Consider the following 10,779-nt stretch of genomic DNA (forward strand, 5'->3'; position numbering starts at 1 on the left):
TAAACTCTTAATAGTAAAAAAAAATCTTACAATAAATTTGCCATGTTGTATTGATTTAAAAAAAAAAAAAAAAATGTATATATAACTTGGCACGTGCTACTAAAAAAAAAAAAAAAAATTCTGTCTTACATTTAATTTCTGAATGATTTTTAAAAACATGATGGTATTGATTGTTCCATTTGTTTAAATAAATTTAATTTTCGTTATTGTATATCATCTATAGGAAAATTAAAACATTTTCATAGTATTTTTAATATCCTTAGAAAACTTTCAAATTTCTAAATGGTGTAAGCATGTGGGTGATTTTTCGCAATGAGCAAGGGAAAAATTAATTATATACTCTGAAATTGCATGCCAAAATTTAGTAATAATGATTCTTGATTAGTTAGTATCAGAAATTTCTATGACAGCTAGATTAATAAAATAAAATTTTATAAGAGGATAACATATCTTAGACTTGGTTGTCAGAGATGTGTTTTTCTTGGCTTGCAAAAGTTACCTGATTATAGTGCAACAGTATTTCAGTTGTTAATACAATATCTCTTGAAAGGATTATTTTAGTTTCATCAAATCACTAAATAAAAAATCTTTAATTTATAAAAATGCAATTAATTACTTCCAAGCAGCATTAATTCATAAAATGTTTTGTACAGTTGGAAAAGTTCAAACTTTTTTGTTTTTAGTATAACAGTTTTTCTGTCATAGTGATGCAATTTTTAAAAAAAGGGGGTTGATGGAAACTCCATATGAATATATAAAAATGAACAATTTTGGCACGTTATAACTGCCACCATGTACCACTGGTGGTACATTTGAGAAAATATTTTATTCTGTATCTTTGACAAGGTTTCAGGAATTTTTAGATAATGTGAATGCTTAATATTAAAATTTAATTATGAAATATTGTAAAATTGCAAAAAACATTTAAAAATTACATTTCCTTGTAATTAAACCGTATGCAATGTGACTTAGAAATATGTGGCGCCATGGGTAAGCTCTAATAACAGGCTGTGGTGGTTAACATGTTGAGTATATATATGCATAATGTCACATCATGTTTTGTAAGCTGTTGTTCATTATCTTATTGTTCTTACTCTGTTGATTTTGGTGAGTTGTTGAATAGTTTGTTTCTTTTAATTCCAATAATGCGCTTTTCCTCTCTACCATCCAGTACGTCTTCACAAAGTGACAAGAAAATGAAGAGTGAGGAATCAACTAGTGAGCAGAAGGCTCGAACTAGCCGAGCTGTGAGACAGACATCTGCTGCTGTCAAAAAAAAGGGTGCTTTGGTGAAAAAAGCTACACTTCAAGCTGGAAAGAAAAACAAAACCCCCATAAAATTAACAAAAGCTGTAGCCAAATCTAAAAAGGCGACAGGTATGCAGGCAAAAATAACAGACTTTCGTTCGCCCAAGCGACAAACTTCTAAAAATTCTCCTTTAAAAGTTTTATCACCTACAAAACAAATTTTGAATGGCTCTACAAAAGGCACAACACGCCGAGCTGCACAAAACCGATCGTCCAGTGCACCAACAAATAACAAAGCTGAAAGTAGTACAAGAAAAAGAACTGCAGGGTCTCCTGATGAAAATATTCCGGCAAAGAAGCGAGCAGCAACTGAAAAAGAATCTCGGTAGGACACTTTGTCACCATCATCATCTGTGTCATTATACGAAAGTATTTTTGAGATTGTTTTTAAGAATTATGCAATTATGTGCACAGGCAGGGCTGTGTGGTTAAGAAGCTTATTTTGTAGCCATGGGGTTTGGGGTTCAGTCCCTTCGCACAGCACCTTGGGCAAGTATCTTGCAAGATATTGGTCACCCTGTGCTGACCAATGTCTTGTAAGTGAATTTGGCTGGCAGAAAACTTAAAGAAGCCTGTTTGTGTATATCATCCATCCATCCATCCATTATTTTAAATTCAGGTTTTGTTCCCGTTAATGGGGGTGGCCAGATGTACCTCAATGCCATAGCAACCATCCTCACACCATCTCACCATTTTGCCCTGTTTTGACATCCTCCCAATCTCCTCCTCCACCTGTCCCCTCCACATTTTCCTTGGTCTACCTCGCTTTCGTTGTCCATTTACCTCAATTTCTAGCACCCTCTTCTGAACATGCTCCTCATCCTCCTCAACACGTGCCCATACCACAAGAGCGAATGGAGTGTGTGTGTGTGTCCCTTTGTGTTTAGGAAATTTATTATTGTGAAGATAAAAATCAAATAATAAAGATCTATAATGATTTAAATATGACTTACAACTTCCATTTCAATTTGACAGTTGAACAATTAGCAGCTAAAAGGGAAACTTTCTGTAAAATATAATTGGTTTAGCTCCATGTAAATAGCACCTCTTTCAAGTTGGCATGAAAAATAGAATTAAAATAGTTTACATATGGTATAACGGGTGCTCAGTTATATGGGAATGGTAAAAACTCAGTGTATTTTGTTAATGTATTTGTACAAAAATATGGGTGTATTCAATTAGATGCTGACAGTGGAGGTCTGTTGAGTTTTCTAATATGTGCAGCGACTGGAAGATTGTCATTCCACAAGTGCACTTGGTACTTCAATGAACTGCGGGGTCATTAGTGGAAAGATACATTGTGATAGTAATAACAGTAATAGTAGTATGGTAAATTATATGGAATTTTCAAAATGGTGTTTTTTTTTTTTTGTTTTGTTTACCGGTGTAGTAAAAAACCAAGTAGTAGTGTGAGTAATGGTAGTGAGAAGGAAGAAACTTCTGCTGAATCAACTTCATCCATCCAATCAGCAAGCAAAGAAAAGGAGGTGGAAGAAGCTGAAATTAATGTAAGTGATTGTTTGATTTATTATTACTCTTTTACTTGTTTCAGTCTTTTGACTGTGGTCATGCTGGAGCACCGCCTTTAAAGGTGCTCCAGCATGGAAACTTAACAGATTTTTTTTTTTCATTGGTTTGTTATGAAATTATGTTCTCATGTATGATATGTTGGCTTATATTATCTACATATTGGTGATAATTAATTTTTCACCTAATTTTTTAATGAAGTTCATTAATTGTTCAAGCTTTTATTGTGTTCAAAAGGCACCATATAATTCTGTGTCTTGATACTAATTAATTAGCAATGTTGCTTTCACATCAGTTTGGCAGAATAGAACAACTGTTCAAAAAGGTACTATTTTTAGCTACGTTTCTGTTGTGCTTTCTTTTGGTTTTGGGATTTATCAGATTTTGACAGCATTTCAATAACTAGTTATTTGTTCTTTTCAATATTGGTTCTTTTATATTTTAAAGAGCTCTTTCAATTTTTTGTTTCTCTAAATGTTCCAGACTAGCCACTAACTCGATATTTATATGCAGATGAAGTAATAAAATGATGAATTACTTGATAAAATTTCCATTCAACACTTATTACACATTATAAGCTTGATTTTGAGACAGAAGAGAGAAACAGGCCTCTTGGTGGGACTTGAACCATATAATATCTTGTTGCGTCTTGAGCAACTCTTACCAATTACATATAGATTGCCTAGAATTGCAAATGTTCTGGAATGTGCTTATAATGTCTAATGTCATTAAAAATAGTTTTTAATATTAGACTCTATTAAGGTGACCAACTGGCAGAATCATTGGCCCACCAGGCAAAATGCTAAGCAGCATTTCGCCTGTCTTTATGTTCTGAGTTCAAATTCCACTGCGGTCACTTTTGCCTTTCATCCCTTTAGGAGTAATAAAATAAGGACCCGTTGAGCACTGAGGTTGATGTAATCGACTGTCCCCATTCCCCAAGATTTCAAGTCTTGTGTCCAGAGTAGAAAGGAATATTAGACTTTATTACTATCTTCACTGCAACACATGCATGGGAAAGTTGTTAAGAGAAAAACAAAAATTGAGAAACTGTGTGATGGTTGTTCATAGTATTATCTCAAGCAGTGTTTATTTGGGTGTCAGCCTATCTATGAAATAATGGTTTACGCTTTTGATGCAATGATTTGTGTTGTGTCTGAGCTGTATAAATTTCCTTCCAATCTTCAGCTATGAAGAACAAAAACTTTTTTATGATTGCATTAAGAAGTATCTAGCTACAAGAAATTATTTCCTACAATATCATGGTATCAACCAGACTAACGGATGTTGTTATACATCGCTGGTCACAATGCATTTTGCATTTTTTTAGCTTTCCAATGATGCCACCCTATTGGCAGGGCGAGCAGGCCAACAAGATATTAATAAATATATGGATTTTCAAAATACTGACTTGTTACATTAGACAAGAATCAGATTCTTAATTGCAAAAAATATAAGTGAACCTGATGTTAGTGGTGCAGTGAGATTTCAGATGCTACCATTTCCTGTTTTTCACTGTTATTTATGTGGATTTTGCTGAGATCTGTGTTCAATTAATTGTCCTTATAGCTAGATATTCCATTTCTAGAATATACAAATACTCTCATATTTTATGTTACACAATCATCTTTAATATTTCTGTAATATATTGCTTGCAATGAAGATTTATAATCTAATATTTGAAAATGATAATGAATACAACCATTAAAAAGCTCCTGTATTTTCTATACATACTAAAGTCTGTTGTATGTGATTACTTGTGTATTTAATTGTTGTAGATGAGTTAAATTTAACACTGGTGGTTTCCCCAAATTCTTGTATATTTTAAATTTTGTCTTTTCTACATTTTTCCTTCTGATATTTCACCGAAGATTGAACTGTTTTTTTTTTGTTTTTTTTTTTTCTTTCTTAACTTGATTTACATGATAAAGAATCTCTTGTCTTCAATAGGCAAATAATGTAAAGTCATTAAAGCTCACCTTTTTTCTATTATTGAGGTTGATTTAGAGTTTTGGAGTAGGTGGGGAAAAGGGAATGATTATATAGTAGGTAGCTTGTGTTAAAAGCTGTTCTGAATATTGTTCTTGAATAAATATTTATATATACATATGAATAAGCATTGTAATCTACTCTGTGGTTCTGAATTTTAAATCCTTTCTTTTAGCCCTAGAGAGCTTTGAAACTCTCTTTCATGGATAATCCTTGGGAATCCTGATTGGTAAAGACCATACTTTGTATAATACTTTTGTGTTGTCTTATAAATTTTTAGGGCGAGCTTTTAAATTGTGCAAGCTGGCCTAGAAAAGGTTTTCTATTGTATGTAGCTACAAGAAAACAAACTACTATGATAGACCTTTTCACTCTTTGGTTACTGCATGTGCTGGCAAACTTCGTATGGCAAATATCCATTTTACGTTGAACAGAAAATAAAGTGCATTCTCTTATAATTGTTATTATTGTAAAAAGTTTTGTATATTTGTAAAACAAAAACATCCCAACAAATTATGAACTTCTATATTGGCTCTCTCTTCTCCCCGATTTTTTTTTTTAAGGTTATAGTCCTAAATTATATTATTGACACTTGTATTTCCTTTTTTTTCTTCTTCTTTCATGCATACTAAATTGTTACGTAGTTTATATTGCTCTATGAAGTTTGTGAAAGGATGATTAGAAATTAATTTTTAAATCTACATTGAATTGTTTTCAATTCAATTAGACTCTAGTTTGATGTTCTTTATTTTCTGTTCTTTATCTTCAATCAGTGTTCTTTGTTTTCTCATAGAGGAAAGTGCACTCCCTGTTCCTTGCTTGTACTGCGTCCCATATTTACATCAGTGCCTTGCTGACATTGTAACAGTTGGATACATTGCACAAATTTGGCCTTCTTGAACTTCCATTGGCAAAGGGCTTTATTAATACATATTCTTCTTTCTGATTAATAAGGGGAAGTGCAATTGAGAGCCACTAATCCTTACCTCCCCCCTCTCTCCACTCCTACTTATCAAATAACATCTCACCAATTCTTCACTCTAATATAAATTGACCCAACACCATTTAAACTGCTGCCACAAACACATTATCTTTTATGCAAACTTCTCATATGCCAAAGAAACCGAAGAATTGCAGATTCTGCATTTAGTTATATATGTGAAGGTTTACTCTGTTATTATTACTTTGTTGGAACCATTATGTTGTTCTTATCATACTGGAGCATCATAACAACAGCACCAAAATAAAAAGATGCTTAATTTGTACTACTAGTCCATACTTCCATCTTAAGTTTCTTGTATTCTTGTTTATCAATGATGTTGGACATCTGACCAACATGTTTTAGTCCTGAGGGAGAAGGTCAGTTGTGAGGCAGTTTTTGCTTTGTTAAGGACATGCATTTGCCAGGAGAGATCCTCGCTAATGTTGCTGTTGTTTTAGCCCTGTGTTGGCCATGAATAAGCAAGACTGTCGTCAAAAGTGCTTTCATTTTGTGCAGCCTAACAGTGATTCAGAGGCTGATTATTGTGCATCTGGAAGCCAAGTATATCTTAGTCCACCTGGCTTTGCTCAAATGCTGCACTACAAACATATACTTCATTAAACTGACAGACATGAAAACGAAACTAAAAAAACAAATAACTGCAGTTTAGTTATCACATAATACTTAGTAAATTAACCTCATTTTTGTATTTGGCCAAAATGCTTTGCTTACTCAGTCTGTATAGCATCAAATAAATTAACAGTTCTTTGAGGGTGATTGGTGTTGAAAATAGCATGCAATGATAAAATTATGTTCCAAGAACACATCAATATATCCACCTTTGCAAAATTTCTAAACTATGTGAGCATGTGGAAATGAGCAACCTAATTTAAATATCTATTAAAATTATTTAGTTAGAATTTAGTGCTTACTCAAATTCATTTCAATTGAATGTTACAAAGTTGTAAGAAATAGTAGATGCACTTTACTATTTACTTTCTGCTATTTACTTTCATCTCTATTCAGTTTAAATCTACTAATACCAGTTTTACTTTTCTTTCACTAGGATTGATAACATATCAATAATATCCTGGCTACAATCCAATCAACTACACCCACCCACTCCTAAACAGAAATCAACGTTCAATTAAAGTTTATTTGTCATCGTATGACAGACTCGAGTAACCAGACTGCACAAATCAGGAAATCTAGTTGTGTGGAAACTCCGTGGTCCATTGTTATACAACACTTGATATGGTGGTTATTTAATTCGATGAGAAATGTTGCATACATATTCTGCTTTAAACAATCAACACAAGCATTATAGCCAAATAAGATACAAATATTCTCAGATAAACCATCCATATTGATACGAAATACCTCCACCTGTTTTTGTCTAATTATAATAACTTGAAAGATGTCCTTCCTCATTTTTGGAAGTTCGTTCATAAAAACAAAGTGCCCACATAGTCATAGAATCTCGAACTCTGATTTATAAATATATATAAATACACACATGCGCATAAAACATATATAAGGCGTTTAACTATTTTAAAACCATCTAAATTGGACATATTGCGTGTATCATAATAATAATTTCATCAAGACAACTCTAGCTCTCCATATTGTCATGCGTGTAATAGTTTGCCCAGTATTAGAGAGCAAACCTGTCATTGTTATGTCTCTTACTCGTCATCATTTTTGTTTTTTTTTTTTTGTTTTCAACTTTGCTTTTAATAGTCAAAGCTACATCAAGTTTGTGAATTTTTATTTGCTTATATTTATCATCAGCTTTGTCCTTTTGGATGTTTCTTTGTTTTTGTTTATTATTATTATTATTATTATATATACCAAACACATTATTACAAAACTAAAATAATCTGGAACTGGTTTCTTTAGTCAGTATTTTCCTTGTAACAACAGTTCTATTTTACTCCATGTCATTGTAATGATTCTGACCATATATGAATATCTTTTCAGTTACTATAAATGAAAGTCTATTTTTGTCATGAAATACCTTTTTTCTTTTTTTCTTCTCTAACTTAATGTGTTATTCTGTTTCCTTGTTTTATATCCAGAAATTGTTCATTTGCACCTTGTTAACTTTTTAATTTCATAACACAAGTTATTTCAGAATTAGTGTTTATGAGATAGAATCTCGGTGTATATGTACATATGTATGTACGTGTCTGTATATATGTAAATATATCTGTGTGTGTGTGTGTATCATGCCCTAAACAGTTGAGATTTATATTTGAAATGTGTAGTGATGTACATCTAATAATTAAGCAAAACAAATTTTGGCTTATCTCCATAATGTGTGATACACATAGACAAATGGTAAATAAATGGGTTTTTTTTTATCTTATATCTTTATAATTAAAGGGTTGGTCTGACTACATGAAAAACCAAACACCTGTTCAACTGGCCATTTGGGAGGGAGAGTTTGTACACAATTTATAGTCATATTACAACTTCATTAAATAAGTTAATCTCATTTGCATAATAGTGATTTTATTGGCAACATAGTTAATTGTTACTGTATATGTGCAGGTTTAGTGTGTGATTGGTCTCTGGAAACTCTCATTAGTCAAAAACCCCGTCACACCCCTTTCCTTTTTAGCTTTCTGACCACAGAAAGATAACAAGGAACACATTTGTTTATATTTGATTGTGCGTGTTGGATTGTACACAAGGGGGATGGTTAAAATTTGTACAGTTTATCATTAAATATACCTTACTATACATTTTCGATGAGTGTATATAATCATAATTTCTCTGGTGTAGATTTCCTGTTAAATGAAAAAAACGTTTTGCATATTTTTATTTAGTTGACACAGTTACTTTTTATGCAAAATCGAGGGTTGGATTTTTCTTCAAATTTAGGTATTTTGTGTGAATTGTAGTAAAATCATATTGCTTACTATACCCATAAAACTGCAGCATTTACTATTGAACATAAAACTATTCTGTTCTGTATAAGATTTATGCTCTTGAGAACACATTGTTAAATGTCTAGCAGAAGATTATAAATGATATATTTTCCATTTGGTTCTTTATAATTTTTATTGTCTGAATGTATGCACAAATATAAAAAAAAAATTATGGCTGAATTTCATAGATTTTAAAATATTTCAAGAAATGTAGTTAGTTGTTGAATTTTTTTTTTTTTTTTTTTTTTTTCTGTAGAGTTGATCTTGAAAAGGTCAAATATTGCTTAAAAGTGTATAATTTCTAAGTTAATATTTGCATGGATGGTAAATATATATTTTTCTGTAACTTATCGTTGATCAGTTTTTATTTACTAAAGCTTGGTTATGTTGCATGTAGTTTTAAGATTTTCTCATTAGAAAGCATGAAATTATGTATGTTCATGATCATCAATTATTTTATTGTTGATTTGTATGTGCAGTGATTATCTTAACAAACCGCAGCTGCTGGACATGTTTCTTTTCACCTATAATGTCAATATAGTTTAACCATTTGGCAAGTAAATGTTTTATCATTTTATTTAAACCGAGAAAGAAAGGCGGTGCCCTTTCCTTACTAGTGAGTTCAGTGTGGTTTGTGCACAAGAGAGACAGGACATGAGGTGCAAATAGAGAGGAAATGTTGGGTGGGGTAGGAGGTGGTGTGAGGTAAATTGTAAGAGTGTAGTTTGCTATTCCTCCAAAGATTTAATGCTGTGTGATAACCCTGCCTGGTCAGTTGTCAAAGGAAAATAAATATTTAAAATAGTAATGCTGTCTGTCCTTTCCTAAATCCTCTCTTGCTTAATGGGTTAGTAATCCATTGTCTTTTTTTGGGGATTTGTTTTGGCCAACACATAAACACTGTCTTTCTGATGTGGACTGATCTATTTTGGTTTTTAAAATACTCTCGCTCTCTCTTTTTTTTTTTTTTTAATCTTTCTACAGCATCAGAATTCACTATCTGCCATAATTATGTTTACAAATAATTTAATATTTAATACCTGTAAAAAGCACCCAGTACTCTCTGTAGAATGGTTGGCATTAGAAAGGACATCCAGCTGTAGAAACCTTGCCAGAACAGACAATTGAAATCTGATGTAGCCCCTGGCCTTAACATCTCCTGCCAATCTATCCAACCCATGCCAGCATGGAAAACAGATGTTAAATGATGATGGTGATGATTATGTTCCATCAGGATGTTTGAAAATGATTTCACCAGTGCTAAGAATTTTCCTAATTTTTAAATCATAATGCCTTGCACAGGATCTAAACCAGTATTTGAATTACAAAATTACTGTTTCGTTTCTCAGATTTTTAATTTTGTCTTTTATTGTTCTGGCAATGTGTAGTGGGGTGAGCTGGCAGAATTGTTAGCATGCTGGGTGAAATGATTGGTGATATCTTGTCCATCTTTATGTTCTGAGTTCAAATTTTGCCTTTCATCCTTTTGGGGTTAATAGTATAAGTACTTGTTAAACACTGGGGTCGGTGTAATTGACTTATCCCCCTCCCACGCACTTGCTGGCCTTGTGCCAAAATTAGAAACCAGTGTGTTCTTCCTTCCTCGTCTTTTGATGAATTTAGTATTGTGAGTAAAATTGTCGTATTTATTACTAATCTGACACAATCAGATGTTAGTATCCAAGCAAATATAATTACACTGCATGCTGAAGGTTCCTTTGTAACAATTTTAAAATCATAGTAGTTGCATCATTAACTTTTTAGCTCTTTTTAGTATCAACTTGTCAAGGACCAAAGTATTAATATGAATAAACTTCTCTAAGCATGAACGATATCTTGAGATATTTCACTTAATAGAGATCAGCCTTAATAAACATGTGTATTTTACAAAACACTCTTAAAATCTTGAGTATAATGAAACTGGCCATATCCAGCCTGAATATTGTACCTGTTTTATGTTGAAACCAGCCACATTCAGCCTTTCACACCTACCCTACAATGTCATTCTAAAGATAAACAGTTACATCATGGAAATCTCTT

General features: G+C 32.3%; 1 protein-coding gene across 9 annotated transcripts in view; it reads left to right on the forward strand.

Moving 5' to 3' along the window:
• The window catches only part of LOC106867555 (sister chromatid cohesion protein PDS5 homolog B), a 58,266-nt gene that overhangs the window by 44,029 nt on the left and 3,458 nt on the right, over window positions 1-10,779 (forward strand). For 4 of the 9 annotated variants that reach the window (XM_089361808.1, XM_089361810.1, XM_089361809.1 and 1 more), the window contains exons 31-32: window positions 1,172-1,633; window positions 2,699-2,816. In XM_089361808.1, coding sequence (XP_089217934.1) covers window positions 1,172-1,633; window positions 2,699-2,816 — 580 coding nt within the window. Of the gene's footprint in view, window positions 1-1,171; window positions 1,634-2,698; window positions 2,817-4,999; window positions 5,054-6,872; window positions 7,821-8,995; window positions 9,064-10,779 lie in introns of those variants that run through there. The other 5 variants (XM_089361812.1, XM_089361814.1, XR_016244042.1 and 2 more) reach the window with 4 other exon arrangements.

The sequence above is a fragment of the Octopus bimaculoides genome, chromosome 13 (genome assembly GCF_046866305.1).
Source record: "Octopus bimaculoides isolate indiv1 chromosome 13, ASM4686630v1, whole genome shotgun sequence".
Classification (NCBI taxonomy): Eukaryota; Metazoa; Mollusca; class Cephalopoda; order Octopoda; family Octopodidae; genus Octopus; species Octopus bimaculoides.